General features: G+C 43.6%; 1 protein-coding gene across 2 annotated transcripts in view; it reads left to right on the top strand.

Moving 5' to 3' along the window:
* The window catches only part of BMPER (BMP binding endothelial regulator), a 432,288-nt gene that overhangs the window by 347,131 nt on the left and 64,994 nt on the right, over positions 1-20,163 (top strand). For both annotated transcript variants that reach the window (XM_063922535.1, XM_063922537.1), the window contains exon 13: positions 6,431-6,767. In XM_063922535.1, the coding sequence (XP_063778605.1) occupies positions 6,431-6,767 (337 nt within the window). The remainder of the gene's footprint in view (positions 1-6,430; positions 6,768-20,163) is intronic.

The raw sequence follows: 20,163 nt of genomic DNA, 5'->3' as shown, positions 1-20,163 counted from the left end.
CATTCTTTTGAGTGAGTCCCTAACATTAAATGATTGAGAAGAACCTCTCTCTAATGCGCCTGCAGAAAATATCACTTTTACCTCTCCGGCAGTTGTGCTGGATTATGATCCAGTCTCTTCTGAGTCACACTGACTTTGGCCACAAATGTGGTCTCCCCCCACTTCATTTGAAAACACTTTGGCAATTTCCATTTCCACCTTTGCGTCTATATATTCACAAATCTGTTTGTGATGTTGAAGCTTGTTTTATATCTGCTCCAGGCTTTCATTTAAACCTAGGATCAAGTACAGCAGCACCCCTGGAATTATATGGCAGCATACCCCGGACTTAAACAGCATAGAAGCACCTTTGGAGAATTACACAGAACAGCAGACAGGCAACAGCACCCCTGGAATTAAATGGCAGTGGGGCAGCACACCTGGACTGATAGGGCAGAGGGGCAGCACCCCTGGAATGATGTGGCAAAGAAAAGATGTACAAGATGGAATTGTCCTTGGGCCCTCCCACCCACCCTTATGTTGTATACACAGGACATGCACACTTTAACAAATCAATCATTTCAGCGACAGGGTCTGCCACATGACTGTGGCTGAAATGACTTGTTTAAGCCCCCACTAAAAAAAAGCAATTAATCTCTCCTTGCACAAACTGGCTCTACAGTGGCAAGATGTTGTCCTCATCCTCAGATTCCCCGCCCCCTTCCACTGTTTACATCCTCATCCTCACAGAGAAATAATATTCAAACAAAACCACATCATTTAGGTGTCAGTGGAGTGTTTACGTTATTACCCAAAGTTTCTGAACTTGACAATGACTTATGAATGCGCTGCAGGTGACGTATAAAGGAGGATGATCCTAGGTGGTTAACATCCTTACCCCTACTTATTATGGATTGACAAAGGCAACAGATGGCTTGACACCTGTTGTCCGGATTTGTGGAGAAATAATTCCACACCGAAGAGGTGGCTTTTTTTGTAGTTTGCCTAGGCATCACAAAGGGCTTCTTCATCCCAAGGACAACAGGTGTCTCCCCCAGTGCCTGACTTAAACAAACCACATCACCATCAGAATCCTCATCGTCAACTTCCTCCTCAGCACCAGCTACACCAATATCCTCCTCATCCTGGTGTACTTCTACAGTGACATCCTCAATCTCAATATCAGCAACTGTACAGATGGTGCTCCTCCCAGCACTTGCAGAGGGCGTGCAAATGGTGGTAGGAGCCTCCTCTTCCCATCCAGTGTTATGAAGTTCAGGCCTAGACATCGCAACTGCGGAAAGTGCCAGCACCCCTATATTTTTACAGCACACAGGACCAGTATACTTTTATTTTAACAACAGCACCCTTGTAGTTTTACAGCACACAGGACCAGTGTGCTTTTATTTTAACAACTGCACCCCTGAATTTCTACAGCATACAGGGCCAGTGTAATATTATTTTAACAGCAGCACCCCTATATTTTTACAACATACAGAACCAGTGTGCTGCACCCCTGAAATTTTACAGCATACAAGACATGGCCAGTGTACATTGATTTTTACTGCACCCTAAAATTATTACAACATACAAGACAGGGCCATTGTACATTTATTTTACTGCACCCTAGAATTTTTTCAGCATACAAGATGGGCCAATGTACATTTATTTTACTGCACCCCTGAATTTTTACAACATACATGGCCAGTGTAATATTATTTTAACAGCAGCACCCCTATATTTTTACACCATACAGGACCAGTGTGCTTTTATTTTAACAACTGCACCCCTGAATTTTTACAGCATACAGGGCCAGTGTAATGTTATTTTAACAGCAGCACCCCTATATTTTTACAGCATACAGGAGGGCAATGCTCCTGCCCCCTGACAACACAGTGACAGCCAAAACAGAAACACCCATGTACAGGTGCAGCACTCCTAACAGCACATGAAACACTAGTGACAGCTAGGACAGCACCCCTAACAGTACAGGTACACTGACCCCACATGACTCCACCACCCAAAGAGAGACAGAGGTCTGTCTTCCTCACTCTCCAAGTCTGGAGTGAAAATGGCAGCAGCGCTGTTTATATGGATGCCAAAACCCGCGAGAATCCGACAGCGGGATGATAACGTTTCGCCTCTTTCTGGTTTCCGGACTCGGATCCAGGCTCGGAACAGGATGTTCGGGGGAGGGGGTTCAGTTCTCTGCGAACCGAACCAGCTCATATCTAGTAAAAACACTATGTTTTCTATATATTAAGCCTAAAACCATGCTGAAAGGACTATTTCTGCATGCTTTAGTCAATGTTAAGTATCCCTGCAATTTAACAAATGCCTAATGCAGGAGATATCAAAGATATCCACTGTGTTAAAAGTAATACTGCAGACACACTGTGCCCTATACTCTCAATGGGAACTGAGGTTTTGTCTTAGCTCTTTTCTAAGCTTGTCACTGAAAGCTAATGTTATCTTCAGATGGTGTAGGCCTTTGTAGTCTATAAGCTACGGTTTTCACCTATACTGTGTGCATGTGCAGTCCTCACATGCACAGGAGGTAGGCTGAGTCAAAACCTGGAAGCCATGTGATTGTAGATGGGCAATTAGGTGACTGTCAATTTTAGAATGCAGCTCAATATGTGTCCAGATCTTCAAAACATACAGCGCTGGTTTGCATCAGAAACAACAAATGTACATACTGTACTGTAGGTATGCCAAAAGTGAACTCAGAGGTTTACTATTCACTGTTCACTTTTTTATAAATGGCCCAGAATAATAATTTCTTTTTCTACAAGTGTTAAGGTTCTTAATGACTATGAATGAATAAACAATTTGCAGTCTCTTTTAAAGGTATGCGATTAGCATACCGCTCGTTGGGATCCTAGATGTCACAATATCGATGTCGGGATCCCAACAGGGGCACCATACCCCACCATACCCCACAGAGCCCGCAAGGCGCTTAGTTGCGCTTGCCCCCCTGCCTGTATTCTACCACTTGGGATGCCGATGTTGGTATACTGACAATTGGCATTTTGTGTGCAGGATATCATACCGAACCCCTATTAAAAATAACCAGTGAGAAGAAACTTACCTGTAAGTTACACTACATGCCAGTTTGTTGTTTTTTTATTATTATCTTTTTGATTTTTGATTGTTGCTAAATGTCAGTATTTAAAATGTATGCATAAAAAATTCATATATTGAGAGCCATGGCCTGATTCAGCCAAGCCATGTCAGCCCAATAAATGTCTATATTCTATTGTGTATTTCATTACTCACATCTCAATTGGGTCATTCTGTACTATGAAGTGAAGTGTGCAAATTTCAGTGAAAAGCTACAGTCACATAAACCCTTCATGTGGATACTCTACACAAGCTTCCATAGCTCAGATATTACAAATGTAAAACACAGTGTTTGTACTTCCATAGTCTTCTGCAGACATAAAGCCACTTTATTCTTCATAAGTCCTAACAAAGCACCAACCACAAGTAACACATTTATTTTATCCAAAAAATTAATATAATTAAATGCAGACTGTAGCACAAGAATACAGCATTCATATTATACATCTGTCATTCTGTTCACTGCTGGTGCTTATTATTGACATGGAAAACGTGTTAGTTAAGATCTAAATTAATCTTTTAGAGTTGGACAATGTTGCACCCCAAATGTAGGCAGGAAACAATGCACACATGAAAAGACACATTTATTGGATATGCTCCATCAGACACATCGTCCAGGTCTACAACACTAGCATACCGGCCAGGTTTGCTTATGGTGCAACAAATATGTATATACAGTACCTCAATAGCACAGAACAGCATAGCAATAGCAATAAGATTGGCTTGATAGTGTTAGTAGCAAATTCTGAAGTTGTATTACCCTATTACCCTACACAGAATAGTGCAGCCAAGTGTCACCTCCATAAGAGAAATCATTGTCTCCACAGTGTTAATGATAATTGCTAAAATTGCTTTTGCCATATAAAATGTAATTTAATGCAAACATCTGTTGTTTATCACTTTAAACTGCAACTTCCAATCTTCCAGTGCCGAGGAAGGAAATGAGTCTCCTTTCATGTATTGCAAATAGTGCTATATTGGGGGGAATTCAAATGTTTGAAAAGTCGGTTGGGTGTCTGTGTTGTCCTGTCTATTAGATAAAAACAGACACCCAACTGACTTTTCAAACAATTGAATACCCCTCCATTATCTGAAGCCATGGCATGCAGTGGTGCATGACTTCATATAATATAGCAGCCACACTAATGATATACGTACTATTAATGGGAAGGATCAAGCCACAATAAGCCAATTACAATTGTCATCATCTTCATTGTGTTTTGTTACACTTCTAGCACATGCAAATGAAATGCCTTCTGACAGGTATTTACGCTGCTGCAGTCAGGCCTACAGTTACAGTTACATGAACATGCTGCTAGTTTTACCTATTTTATGACTCCAATTGATACTGGAACATCAGTTCATAAGGAGCAGAGTACTATCATAGGTCACCTAAACCTCGTAATTTCAGCTCACCTAACCTCATTACATGTACGTACAGTACATTATTTGGTTTACATAGATAGGATTTTTGTCTGGAACTACTTTTAAAAGGATTTATCAGCTTGATCTTTTCTGGGGGCCTAAAGGGGAGTACTCAAGGAGCTATAATCTAAGCAATCTGACTAGATTGCTTACATTTTAAGCATGATCGCTCCGTGTGTACCCCCTACAGTGATAGCGATGTGCAGCTCCGCGCATCGCTATCGCTGGTGCTAGATTGGCCTGCATGCAGGCTCAATCTAGCAGGTCACTCATTTCACCCGCTGGGTGAAATGAGCGCCCCCCCCCCCCCCCGTACCTCTGCACGCTCAGCACACATCGCGCTGAGCTGAGCGGGGGGAGAGATGTGTGCTGAGCGGTTCACTCAGCACACATCTCTTCCTAGATCTGCCCATGAATACGGGCCTTAATTGTATGTTTGTGGAGAGATGTGGAATAAGTTATTTCAATACTCCTACAGTGTTTACAGCTATCGAAAGTAATAACAATCTCCACACATAACAAAATACAGCGATTATCGGTATTTCCGCAATATAATGACAAGAATATTTTATCAGTACAACTGGAAACATATTGACATGCGGCCGGACAACCGTCCTTAGTGAAAAGTCATCAAATTTATTAACAGTAACAAAGATAAGATATCAAACACATAACAACATGGGGGGGGGAGACAAGTGGAAGAAGTAATAGGGGAAGCAGATTAGGAAAGAGCTCAGCTTACTTGATGGACAACACACTGAAGTGTTCAGGTAGGAAGGTCCTACTTTAGGTTATGAGGCACAAAAGCAACATAGGTTTCGGTTGTCTTAAATTCCATCCAATTGAACCAGTTGGCTGTAAAATCCGAATATTTCTCTAGGGCTGCATAGAAAGTATCTTCCATATGCATATAGAAGTCTATACACTGGAACCATTCCCACAGTGTCGGCGGAAATACAGAGCGCCAGTGTACTGGGACAACAGCTCTTGCCGCATTGCTTAAATGCTTAAGAAGAGACCTTCTATACTGTGCCGCAGGAATATTGGAGTGTGAAAGCAGCCAGAAGTCCGGGCCAACTGGCACCTGGAAACCTATCATTTTTGTCGACAACTCTATGACTTTATTTCAAAAGGGGGTAATTGAAGGGCAGTCCCACTAAACATGGACTAACGTGCCTCTATATTTACCACAGCGCCACCATAAAGGGGAAGCTGAGGGGTAAAATTTCTGTAAAAGAAAAGGGCATCTATACCATCTTGTCAATAGTTTATATAGTGTTTCCACAACTTCCAGGTTTATAGAGCAATGCGCCATAATTTCACAATGTGAATCACAGTTTTGATTTTAATTTACAGTTTCTATAACTATTAATATTACTTATTGCAATCAAAGGAAATACTTGACTCATTTAGGGGATACATATACTTATTTATTTATTTCTTTTTTGTGCTGACAGTGTGAGGGAGTGAGGGCATTGTACTGTTTTGTTTGCAATAAATTATTAGTAGTGGAACAGAACCCACAATGTACTGGATGCTGTATATCGCATTCTGATACTATGTATTATTTATATTTTAGATTTGTAGCTTATTTTTGCTTTTACTGGAAACCTTTATATTAACCTAGAGTATTACATACTAATTAGGTCACCTATAGGCCTGTATACCATTCTTCTTCTTTTTCTAAAAATAAAAAAAAAATCATTGAAAATCTATGTTCTCAAATCAGTATATTATTTTCATACAAAGAACATATTCTAAAATTAAATGAACTGAAATAGTTATTACTGTGTTTCTGTGAAATCTTCTATGCATCTCTGAATCTGATAACAGTGTATTTGTCACAATCTATTACATATTTCTTTATTTATGCATGTAATACTGCTAATTTCTGTATATACAGGTTTGGAAATATCTTGGGATGGAGACAGCTTTGTGGAAGTGATGGCAGCTCCTCATCTAAAAGGAAAACTCTGTGGTCTGTGTGGTAACTACAATGGACACAAAAGAGATGATCTCATAGGTAGTGATGGGAACTTCAAGTTTGACGTGGATGACTTTGGTGATTCGTGGAGGGTGGAATCTAATGAGTTCTGTAACCGCCCTCGTAGGAAGACTGCACCAGAATTATGTCAAGGGACTGTAAAGGTGAAACTTAGAGCTCACAGGGAATGCCAGAAGCTAAAGTCCTGGGACTTCCAAAACTGTCACTCCACAGTTGACTATGCCATATTCTACAAGTAAGTTCTAAATAAACGTTATGTTCTGCCTTTATTAATATTACTTCTTACATCAATGTAGACTTCTATACTTTGGAGGTATATTTACTAATATGCAGATGTACAGATGTGGGACTGTTGCCCATAGCAACCAATCAGATTCTACTTATTTATCAAGTATCTTATAGAAGATAATAATTAGAATCTGAGTGGTTGCAATGGACAACACCTACACTTTTGTAAACCCGCACTTTAGTTAATATACCCCTTCATGTTTAGTTGAAATCATGGCACTGTCCATTGACCATAGTGAGTACACTACAAACATATATTTTTTTTTATTATTGCCTCTACTGATTAATGTGTCTATGCAGGTGTGTAGCTTCATCTGATCCTGAAGAGATCTGGATTTTAGTCATTATTGAGAACTGAAATAAGTTTAGCATTATTGCTCCTCTGCACTAGTGGGTCAATGATTTTAACGCCAAACACTTGTGTCTGTGGATGGAGGTGATGGCATCAAGGTGTCTGGATGAGAACACTTGGTTCTCTAGATAAATGTAGCTTTTATTGTAGAACTTGGCTGGCTTATATGTTGCATTTTATGTCATGTGATGCTGCATTACAGTGTAACTGCCTTACTGCTGGGCTTTTTACAACTCCTCCAGGCAGGAATGTAACTAGAAATTTCAGCAGTCAAACATTTTGAGGTGGCTTTCCATGGTCTCTAGATAGCAACACCTTCCACTTTTTTCTACTTCCCTCCTTTCACTTGTCTTTCCAAGCCAGCTGCCTCCTGTCCTTTGCTGTGCACAGTTCTGAACTTTCTGCTCAGGGAGGAAGGAAACAACTTTTTGGTCCGTCCCAGCTGTACAGTTCTACTGTACCAGGGGAGCAGAGCCAAGATGACCTGATACACTGTGAATCACATCATCACACCCTCCCTAGTGAAATGGACAGGATCCAGAAGGCCGTCACCAGAGTACAGTAGTACTCCCCAGAATTCAATGTTGTCCTGGATATTCAAAGAGAGTAGGCAAGTATAGTGTATGCATTACAGATTTTTGTTTCTGATTATATTAAAGTTTCCCCCACTCGTGGAAGGTGTAGTAGAAAATTGTTGACCTCCAGCCATTTCCTAACACTTTTATTTTCTATATATGCTACATAAATCCAAAAGTAAATACACAACCTAATTGTTAATGCAACTTTTCTTTCCAAACTTCAATAGCTTCTCATTTTGATCAGAACTTTTACAAAGCCCCAGTTTTCATAACCTAGCTGTAATATGGGATTCTGTTATTTCGATCAAGCTTCCCTTTGTCAGATGCACAGTATATCCATATGCTTATGGATGAAGTTTCATATCAGTAATTGTTAACCTCCAAGGTATGGAACAGTGTATCAGGTTGCTTCTAGGTCTTATAGTTATTTTTTACATCACTAATCATAGGAATACTTCCTGGTTTCACATTAATCTTACTTGGTTGTGGTCTTACCATACTTTTATCTTTGGCACAATTTGTTTTTCCATTTTAAGAGCAAAAAGAAAGGACTTCCTCGTCGGAGTAAAATGCCACAGAATTTATGAGGAACATGCTAAAAAATACTGTATCATATTGACATTATACCAAATAATACAATTCATGCCATTATCCAAAATTTTTATTAAGTTTATTAACTTTTTGTCAGCGATTCAGAAAACATGGTATCACTTTGGGTAGTTGATTAATGATATTTTTTTAGCTGCTTTGGAGAGGAACATGTCCGACATATATTTATTATAACTACTCCATTTAGTAACATGTACCAGTCCTTCCAAAGCACGCTCAGCATTGCAGGCCAATTCCTTCATGTGCATGCTGTATTTCCTTATTGAGGCTTGCTTCTGGTAAGTCTCAATTTTATAGGCGACAGCACAGTTTCTGAATTACTTGTTTAAAGGCCATTAATTCTGAAAATATATTTTACCTTTAAATTCTGTATATCATATACATCGTGATCAAACAGAATGCATAGAAATGTCTGTTGTTCTAGTTAATCGGTTGTCATCTATGAAGAGTTAGTTTGTTTCCCTCATAGGGGTGTCTTCAATTCATGTCAGATTCTTTCTGATGGAAAGGATCCGACATGTGTGTATTCAATGCCCGGCCAAGCCCGACAGGTTTGGCCCGTTCCCGACAATGACAATCCGACTTTTTTTAAAGTCGGATTGATATTGTCGGAAACAGGGCTAAAACCTGTCGGGTTTGGCTGTGCTTCCGACAATACACATGGGTCAGCGGCTTAAGCCACCAATCCACATGCATTCCGACAGGCTTCTGACAAGTCGGATTTCCCGACTTGTCAGAAAAAAGGGGGCAGGATTGAATAGGTGGAACCCCTTCCGACCTAAAGCTGTTGGAAACTGACGTCTTTCCACAAGACGGCAGTTTCCAACAATAATTGAATACACTCCATAGTATACAATGACCAAGGTGGTACAGAGTAATATGCATGGCATAGTATATTATCTGAGAGTAGTAGTACTTACACATACCTAAAAAGTCCTTAAATCTAACAAACAAATTATTATTATTACCTTGATTATCTTTTATTTCTAACATACAACAAGAATCTGTAGTGACATAAATAGTAGTAAATCATACAACAAATGACATAGGTAAACACTGATACATAGGGGTATATTCAATTAGAGTCGGAAACCGCCGTCTTGTCAGAAAGACACTAGTTTCCAACAGGAATAGGTTGGAAGGGATTCCGACCTATTCAATCCAGCCTAGTTTTTCCGACAAGTCGGAATTCCGACTTGTCGGAAGACTGTCGGAATACACGCAGATCAGCAGCTTCAGCCACTGCGCCACATGTATTGTCAGAAGCGGGGCCAAACCCTACATGTTTTAGCCCAGTTTCCGACAATGTCAATCCGACTTCTCTATTGGAATTGTATAGAGAGCTGTTGGATCCTTTCCGATAGCAATTGAATATACCCAATAAAAGAGCATAGCTTTAAATACTGTATGTACATTTTGTTTGGACTTGGGCATGAAATCTACTGTGGGCACAGCTACTGGGGGCACAACTACTGGGGGGCACAGCTACTGGGGCGTAAATCTACTGGGGGAAAATCTTCAGGGGGCACAACTACTGGGGGCACAACTACAGGGGGTATAACTGTAGCCATGCCTCTATTTTACCTGCCAGGAGGGGGGGCGCCAAAGGAGACTTTCGCCATGGGTGCCACAAGGTCTAGAACTGGCCCTGTGACTGCTGTAAGTGAGCAGTCAGAAACCACTATTACTTTATTTCTCTGACGTCCTAAGTGGATGCTGGGGACTCCGTCAGGACCATGGGGAATAGCGGCTCCGCAGGAGACAGGGCACAAAAGTAAAAGCTTTAGGATCAGGTGGTGTGCACTGGCTCCTCCCCCCATGACCCTCCTCCAAGCCTCAGTTAGGTTTTTGTGCCCGGCCGAGAAGGGTGCAATCTAGGTGGCTCTCCTAAAGAGCTGCTTAGAGTAAAAGTTTTATTAGGTTTTTTATTTTCAGTGAGTCCTGCTGGCAACAGGCTCACTGCAACGAGGGACTTAGGGGAGAAGAAGTGAACTCACCTGCGTGCAGGATGGATTGGCTTCTTAGGCTACTGGACACTAGCTCCAGAGGGACGATCACAGGTACAGCCTGGATGGGTCACCGGAGCCGCGCCGCCGACCCCCTTGCAGATGCTGAAGAGAGAAGAGGTCCAGAAATCGGCGGCTGAAGACTTCTCAGTCTTCATGAGGTAGCGCACAGCACTGCAGCTGTGCGCCATTGCTCTCAGCACACTTCACACCAACGGTCACTGAGGGTGCAGGGCGCTGGGGGGGGCGCCCTGGGCAGCAATGAAAATACCTATACTGGCTAAAAATACATCACATATAGCCTCTGGGGCTATATGGATGTATTTAACCCCTGCCAGGTTGTCAGAAAAACGGGAGAAGAAGCCCGCCGAAAAGGGGGCGGGGCCTATTCTCCTCAGCACACAGCGCCATTTTCCCTCACAGAACTGCTGGTGGGAAGGCTCCCAGGCTCTCCCCTGCACTGCACTACAGAAACAGGGTTAAAACAGAGAGGGGGGGGCACTTATTTGGCGATATGATTATATATTAAGATGCTATAAGGGGAAAACACTTATATAAAGGTTGTCCCTGTATAATTATAGCGTTTTGGTGTGTGCTGGCAAACTCTCCCTCTGTCTCCCCAAAGGGCTAGTGGGGTCCTGTCCTCTATCAGAGCATTCCCTGTGTGTGTGCTGGGTGTCGGTACGTGTGTGTCGACATGTATGAGGACGATGTTGGTGAGGAGGCGGAGCAATTGCCTGTAATGGTGATGTCACTCTCTAGGGAGTCGACACCGGAATGGATGGCGTATTTAGGGAATTACGTGATAATGTCAACACGCTGCAAGGTCGGTTGACGACATGAGACGGCCGGCAAACAAATTAGTACCTGTCCAGGCGTCTCAAACACCGTCAGGGGCTTTAAAACGCCCATTTACCTCAGTCGGTCGACACAGACACAGACAGGGACACTGACTCTAGTGTCGACGGTGAAAAAACAAACGTATTTTCCTTTAGGGCCACACGTTACATGTTAAGGGCAATGAAGGAGGTGTTACATATTTCTGATACTACAAGTACCACAAAAAAGGGTATTATGTGGGGTGGAAAAAACTACCTGTAGTTTTTCCTGAATCAGATAAATTAAATGAAGTGTGTGATGATGCGTGGGTTTCCCCCGATAGAAAATTATTGGCGGTATACCCTTTCCCGCCAGAAGTTATGGCGCGTTGGGAAACATCCCTTAGGGTGGATAAGGCGCTCACACGCTTATCAAAACAAGTGGCGTTACCGTCTCCAGATACGGCCGCCCTCAAAGAGCCAACTGATAGGAGGCTGGAAAATATCCTAAACAGTATATACACACATACTGGTGTTATACTGCGACCAGCGATCACCTCAGCCTGGATGGGCAGCGCTGGGGTGGCTTGGTCGGATTCCCTGACTGAAAATATTGATACCCTTGACAGGGACAGTATTTTATTGACTATAGAGCATTTAAAGGATGCATTTCTATATATGCGAGATGCACAGAGGGATATTTGCACTCTGGCATCAAGAGTAAGTGCGATGTCCATATCTGCCAGAAGATGTTTATGTACACGACAGTGGTCAGGTGATGCAGATTCCAAACGGCACATGGAAGTATTGCCGTATAAAGGGGAGGAGTTATTTGGGGTCGGTCCATCGGGCCTGGTGGCCACGGCAACAGCTGGAAAATCCACCTTTTTTACCCCAAGTCACATCTCAGCAGAAAAAGACATCGTCTTTTCAGCCTCAGTCCTTTCGTCCCCATAAGGGCAAGCGGGCAAAAGGCCAGTCATATCTGCCCAGGGATAGAGGAAAGGGAAGAAGACTGCAGCAGGCAGCCCATTCCCAGGAACAGAAGCCCTCCACCGCTTCTGCCAAGTCCTCAGCATGACGCTGGGGCCGTACAAACAGGTGCGGTGGGGGGTCGTCTCAAGAGTTTCAGCACGCAGTGGGCTCACTCGCAAGTGGACCCCTGGATCCTACAAGTAGTATCCCAGGGGTACAGATTGGAAATTCGAGACGTCTCCCCCTCGCAGGTTCCTGAAGTTTGCTTTACCAACGTCTCCCTCCGACAGGGAGGCAGTATTGGAAACAATTCACAAGCTGTATTCCCAGCAGGTGATAATCAAAGTACCCCTCCTACAACAAGGAAAGGGGTATTATTCCACACTATATTGTGGTACTGAAGCCAGATGGCTCGGTGAGACCTATTCTAAATCTGAAATATTTGAACACTTACATACAAAGGTTCAAATCAAGATGGAGTCACTCAGAGCAGTGATAGCGAACCAGGAAGAAGGGGACTATATGGTGTCCCTGGACATCAGGGATGCTTACCTCCATGTCCCAATTTGCCCTTCTCACCAAGGGTACCTCAGGTTCGTGGTACAGAACTGTCACTATCAGTTTCAGACGCTGCCGTTTGGATTGTCCACGGCACCCCGGGTCTTTACCAAGGTAATGGCCGAAATGATGATTCTTCTTCAAAGAAAATGGACGATCGCCTGATAAGGGCAAGGTCCAGAGAACAGTTGGAGGTCGGAGTAGCACTATCTCAAGTAGTTCTACGACAGCACGGGTGGATTCTAAATATTCCAAAATCGCAGCTGTTTCCGACGACACGTCTACTGTTCCTAGGGATGATTCTGGACACAGTCCAGAAAAGGGTGTTTCTCCCGGAGAAGAAAGCCAGGGAGTTATCCGAGCTAGTCAGGAACCTCCTAAAACCAGGAAAAGTGTCAGTGCATCATTGCACAAGGGTCCTGGGAAAAATGGTGGCGTCTTACGAAGCGATTCCATTCGGCAGATTTCACGCAAGAACTTTTCAGTGGGATCTGCTGGAAAAATGGTCCGGATCGCATCTTCAGATGCATCAGCGGATAACCCTGTCTCCAAGGACAAGGGTGTTTCTTCTGCGGTGGCTGCAGAGTGCTCATCTACTAAAGGGCCGCAGATTCGGCATTCAGGACTGGGTCCTGGTAACCACGGATGCCAGCCTGAGAGACTGGGGAGCAGTCACACAGGGAAAAAATTTCCAGGGAGTGTGATCAAGTCTGGAGACTTCTCTCCACATAAATATACAGGAGCTAAGGACAATTTACAATGCTCTAAGCTTAGCAAGACCTCTGCTTCAAGGTCAGCTGGTATTGATCCAGTGGGACAACATCACGGCAGTCGCCCACGTAAACAGACAGGGCGGCACAAGAAGCAGGAGGGCAATGGCAGAAACTGCAAGGATTCTTCGCTGGGCGGAAAATCATGTGATAGCACTGTCAGCAGTGTTCATTCCGGGAGTGGAAAACTGGGAAGCAAACTTCCTCAGCAGGCACGACCTCCACCCGGGAAAGTGGGGAATTTATCGGGAAGTCTTCCACATGATTGTGAACCGTTGGGAAAGACCAAAGGTGGACATGATGGCGTCCCGCCTGAACAAAAAACTGGACAGGTATTGCGCCAGGTCAAGAGACCCTCAGGCAATAGCTGTGGACGTTCTGGTAACACCGTGGGTGTACCAGTCGGTGTATGTGTTCCCTCCTCTGCTTCTCATACCCAAGGTACTGAGAATTATAAGACATAGAGGAGTAAGAACTATACTCGTGGCTCCGGATTGGCCAAGAAGGACTTGGTACCCGGAACTTCAAGAAATGCTCACAGAGGACTCATGGCCTCTGCCGCTAAGAAGGGACTTGCTTCAGCAAGTACCATGTCTGGTGCCTCCAGTGGCACTGTGGGATCTCAACGTAGTTCTGGGATTCCTCAAATCACATTGGTTTAAACCGCTCAAATCTGTGGATTTGAAATATCTCACATGGAAAGTGACCATGCTGTTGGCCCTGGCCTTGGCCAGGCGAGTGTCAGAATTGGCGGCTTTGTCTCACAGAAGCCCATATCTGATTGTCCATTCGGACAGGGCAGAGCTGCGGACTCGTCCCCAGTTTCTCCCTAAGGTGGTGTCAGCGTTTCACCTGAACCAGCTTATTGTGGTACCTGCGGCTACTAGGGACTTGGAGGACTCCAAGTTGCTAGATGTTGTCAGGGCCCTGAAAATATAGGTTTCCAGGACGGCTGGAGTCAGGAAAACTGACTTGCTGTTATCCTGTATGCACCCAACAAACTGGGTGCTCTTGCTTCTAAGCAGACGATTGCTAGTTGGATGTGTAGTACAATTTAGCTTGCACATTCTGTGGCAGGCCTGCCACAGCCAAAATATGTAAATGCCCATTCCACAAGGAAGGTGGGCTCATCTTGGGCGGCTGCCCGAGGGGTCTCGGCTTTACAACTTTGCCGAGCTGCTACTTGGTCAGGGGCAAACACGTTGAAAAATTCTACAAATTTGATACCCTGGCTGAGGAGGACCTGGAGTTCTCTCATTCGGTGCTGCAGAGTCATCCGCACTCTCCCGCCCATTTGGGAGCTTTGGTATAATCCCCATGGTCCTGACGGAGTCCCCAGCATCCACTTAGGACGTCAGAGAAAATAAGAATTTACTTACCGATAATTCTATTTCTCGTAGTCCGTAGTGGATGCTGGGCGCCCATCCCAAGTGCGGATTGTCTGCAATACTTGTACATAGTTATTGTTACAAAAATCGGGTTATTATTGTTGTGAGCCATCTTTTCAGAGGCTCCGCTGTTATCATGCTGTTAACTGGGTTCAGATCACAGGTTGTACAGTGTGATTGGTGTGGCTGGTTTGAGTCTTACCCGGGATTCAAAATCTTTCCTTATTGTGTACGCTCGTCCGGGCACAGTATCCTAACTGAGGCTTGGAGGAGGGTCATGGGGGGAGGAGCCAGTGCACACCACCTGATCCTAAAGCTTTTACTTTTGTGCCCTGTCTCCTGCGGAGCCGCTATTCCCCATGGTCCTGACGGAGTCCCCAGCATCCACTACGGACTACGAGAAATAGAATTATCGGTAAGTAAATTCTTATTTTTTATTTGCCTTCAAATGAAGATGGTGGCCATTTTTGTATCATGGCGTATGACATTTTTCACTGTTGCGGACATTTGGGGTAAATGCAATATCTCAGCTCAGAAAAGCCATAGAAAACTGGGGAAAAAATGATTATTTTCAGCACATTTCCCTACCTCACTTCCTTATGACTGCAATTGAAACCCAAAGTTAATTGTCAGATTTTAAAAAAGTACATTTTTTTGGATTGTATTTCAGTGGGAAGGAATAAAATTTCATGGCTGTATTTTTGGGGGATTAGACATATACTAAAAAAATTTGACAAACAAATTTTGAGTTATCTATCTTGTCTACTTTTTTTTATTAGAGCACTTTGAAATGGATAGTTTTTCACCTAAATTGACCTCTAATATCTCTGGGCTGATAAAAATTTAAAATTCACAGCATACACAGTACTCTATGAGGGGTAACTGTAAAAAAAAATGGAGTCTGATATTCCATATGGAGCAAAGCTACACTATGAGCATGGAACATGAAACATGGAATATCAAACTCCAAATTTTGTATAACAGGGCAATTTTCCAGCCCTCCACTATTAGCAGACAGGAGAATAAGCCTTGCAGGCTTCAGTAACTTCAGTGTAGTAGTCCTAAATAATCTGAAATTTAGCATAATTCCAAAACAGATCTCTCTTGTGTCTGGATGATGACCTTTCTTTATGCACATAATTTAAACATCTGAAGATTACCACATGGGGCGTTGTTTATTCTGATCTCTGAATTGACCAGTTCTGTGGGCCGTTCAATAGCTAATCAGTGCAGGCATCATTAACAGTTAAGACAAAGTGACCTTCAAATAGTAATAGAGGGCAGGGCCCTTCACTGATGCTGGTAAACCGATAATGCACAGGTTATTCCACCTTGATTGGGTTTCAAGATAATCTAATTTATTCCAAACTAGCTTTTGGTCGCAGCTTCGCTCGCATGGATGACTGTTATTGCTCAGCTGAACTAGTTTTGCAAAGACAATAGTTGCATCTAATAATGTGATGTATATTTTATATTGTAGACATTGATCACATAATGTCTTTGTAAACAAAATTTACAGACTTTCCTTTGGGGATCAACATAAAAAGATGCTTGGGGCTACTAACTCATGACCAAGCCACGTTAGGATGCCCATGGGAGAAACAGCTGGTTCTGAGATCTATGCCTGCAGCCCTGAGCATTTGTCCCTGTCAGCAGTGGCATAACTACTGCCCCCGCAGCCCTCGTGGTGGCTTGGGGGTGCAGGGCTGTGGTGGCGCCGCCACTGATTTAGCGCAGATTGACATGCGGACGAGCGTCCGCATGTCAATCTGCGGTCTCCTCTCCCTCCTTCCCTCCGCTGCTGTGATGGAGGGACACGGAGGGCACAGCGCGCCCCTCTCCTGTGTCCCTTCTGGGTCTCCGGCGGGTCTAATAAATGAAGTGCCATTCGTGAGCTCTGATTGGCTCACGAACCGGCACTTCCTTTAACAGACCCGCCGGAGACGCAGGAGGGACACAGGAGAAGCGCGCGCTGTGCCCTCCGTGTCCCTCCATCACAAAACAGTGGGGGAGCGTGGGGGGGGGGGGGGAATTTAACTGGCACTGGGGGGAGCATATTCGGGGGGAGGGGGAGCAGATTTTGCACTTCTTTGGGCATATGTGGCACTGAAGGGCCATATGTGGCACTGGGGGGGCATATGTGTACCTGGCACATGGGGGGGGACTATATTTGACACTGGGGGCATATGAGTACCTGGCACTGTGGGGGAATATCTGGCACAGGGGGCATATGTGGCACTGGGACCACAGCCCTAGCAACAAGCACTACCCCTAGCAACGAGCATGACACCCAGTGCATGAAACCCCTGGCAACGAGCATGACACCCTGAGCATGAAAACCTCTGGCAGCGTGCATGAAACCAAGAGCATGAAACCCCTGGCAACGAGCAGGTAATGTAAAAGTAATTAGAAACCTTACTGTAGGACTTAATGTGTAATGGGCATTACGGTGTGTGGCATAATGTATCACGGACATTGCGGTGTGTGTCATAATGTGTCACAGGCATTACGGTGTGTGGCATACTATATCACGGGTATTGTGGTATGTGGTATAATGTCTCAGGGGCATTGCAGTGTGGCATAATGTATCACGGACATTGCGGTGTGTGTCATAATGTGTCACAGGTATTACGGCGTATGGTATACTATATCACTGGCATTGTGATATGTGGTATAATGTCTCAGGGTCATTGCAGTGTGTGGCATAATGTATCACGGACATTGCGGTGTGTGTCGTAATGTGTCAGGCATTACGGTGTGTTGTATACTATATCACGGGCATTGTGGTATGTGGTATAATGTCATTGCGGTGTGTGTCATAATGTGTCACAGACATTGTATGTGCTATAATGTATCAGGGGCATTGCAGTGTGTGGCATAATGTATAACGGGCATTGCGATTCCTGTCATAAGGTGTCACAGGCATTACGGTGTGTGGCATAATGTGTCGGGGGCATTACGGTGTGTGCATATTGTGTCATGTGCATTATTGTGTGTGGCATAATGTCTAAGGGCCATTGCAGTATGTGGCATAATGTATACTGGGCATTACTATAAGGAGGAAAAATGACAAATAATGTAAGGGGCATGAATCAGGATTATTTTTCTTTCCTGTGGTGGCTAACGTCTGGGCGTGCAGGTTGCAAAACTGGGGTATAAGGTAGTCTTTTCCTGCAATGAAACGCCCTTTATGCAAAGCCACGCCCATTTCAACGAAGCCATGTTTGTCCCTTTACTAGTGCCAATTATGGGGGATGGGGGGGGGGGCACCGAAGAATTTTTTGGCTTGGGGGAGAAAAATTTCTAGTTACGCCACTGCCTGTCAGTAACACTGATAAGCAATGATTTACAGTTTTCTATTCTTTATGTAAACTACAAAATCCAGTTCAAGGGGCAATATCGTAATCCATTCTATAATTACTTTAGTTAAACAAATATCTTGAAGATCCCAAATCCATTGCTACTCAACCTACAGTAACACTAAAAGGTTGCAAGTAACATGACTTGCAACTCTATGATATTTAGTATTTGTCTTTTTGCGCCATCTACTGAATTGACATGTATACTGCAACTTCATGTGTCTAGATAAGCTACCTGATTAATGATTAATATACATTCGGATTTTCCTGTGAAATAGATCTTGATATATATATATATATATATATATATATACACACACACACACATACTGTATAACTGTTTGTGTGCGGGTGTGCAATATATAGATGTATTGTGTATTAATATATATTTATATGCATATTGTCATTTTGGACTTGAGGAGCCTGTGCAAATTCTGATAAAAAATTATTTTGTCTCCATAGTTCATAAAAAGTCCCTTGTACGCCCAAAAATTATATTTATATACATATAGTAATTTTTGGCTTGAGGAGCCTGCACACTGCACGTGCCAAGTGATAAACGTCTGTTTTTTCCTTTATTGCTCCTCTCCCTGATAATACATACCTCAGTTTCTTTCTAGGTGACTAATCTATACAATAGTGAAAACACAATCCAAATTTATCCAGTAGTTTTTGCCTGATGTCGGAACGAACAGATAGACAAAACAAAAATTCTGAAAAAGATTTTTTTTTTCTATAGCACATACAATCCCAAGGAGCACATTTCTCCAAAACATTATTATGGCCCTCATTCCGAGTTGTTCGCTCGCTAGCAGATTTTAGCAGCATTGCACACGCTAGGCCTCCGCCCTCTGGGAGTGTATCTTAGCATAGCAAAATTGCGAACAAAAGATTAGCAGAATTGTGAATAGAAATTTCTTAGTAGTTTCTGAGTAGCTCGAGACTTACTCCTACACTGCGATCAGTTCAGTCAGTTTCGTTCCTGTTTTGACGTCACAAACACACCCAGCGTTCGCCCAGACACTCCTCCGTTTCTCCAGCCACTCCCGTGTTTTCCCCAGAAACGCCAGCGTTTTTCCGCACACTCCCAGAAAACGGCCAGTTTCCGCCCAGAAACACCCACTTCCTGTCAATCACACTCCGATCACCAGAACGATGAAAAATCTTTGTTATGCCGTGAGTAAAATACCAAACTTTTGTGCTAATTTACTTGGCGCTGGCGCCCTGCGAACATTGCGCATGCGCAGTTTGCGACTAATCGCTCCGTAGCGAAAAAAAATAACGAGCGAACAACTCGGAATGACCGCCTATGTACGGACACAACCATTACAACGTTATTATTTGATAATAATATATCTGCAGACAAGAGTAAAGAGACTGCACCTCTCTATCTGGAAATGCACTCCCACTCTATTATCCAGAACTGCCATATCAGTTTCCAGCTTCAGCATCTGTGACTCATCTGCTGTATTGCCTGTACAAACTTGTAAGCTTGTTCTTGCAGTAAGGGATCCATAGTGTACATTAAGGCTTGAACTAAAGTAGTATAAGTGACAGGAGGATCAGGAGAAGCCCCAGTATCTTAAATCAGTAGTTGTGAAGGGAGCGCTGGGCAGTCAACCTCCTCAGAGTCATCTCCAAGCTCCTGTTCAGCAGCAGGTGCTACAAGAGCAGTGTATGTTCCTGCTGTGATGGCCATCTTTGAATCGCGTCTCCTATCTGCCTGGGTCCTCTGGCTCTTTGCAGGCATGATGTAAAGAGGGGGGAGTAGATGGCGCTGTGTGCGGAGACACTCACCGGTGTCTGGACACCGGAATCAGATGATTAAGCGGGTAATGACCACCTTTAACAGCGGAGCTCTGGGCTGTAGCCTCCACTCATACTGTATCAGTGTCGGCAGTCGAAGAATGTAATTTTTAACTATAAAACT

Source organism: Pseudophryne corroboree, chromosome 5 (genome assembly GCF_028390025.1).
Source record: "Pseudophryne corroboree isolate aPseCor3 chromosome 5, aPseCor3.hap2, whole genome shotgun sequence".
In the NCBI taxonomy this organism is placed as follows: Eukaryota; Metazoa; Chordata; class Amphibia; order Anura; family Myobatrachidae; genus Pseudophryne; species Pseudophryne corroboree.
Note: the sequence above shows the minus strand (reverse complement) of the source record. Positions and strands in the feature narration are given on the sequence as shown.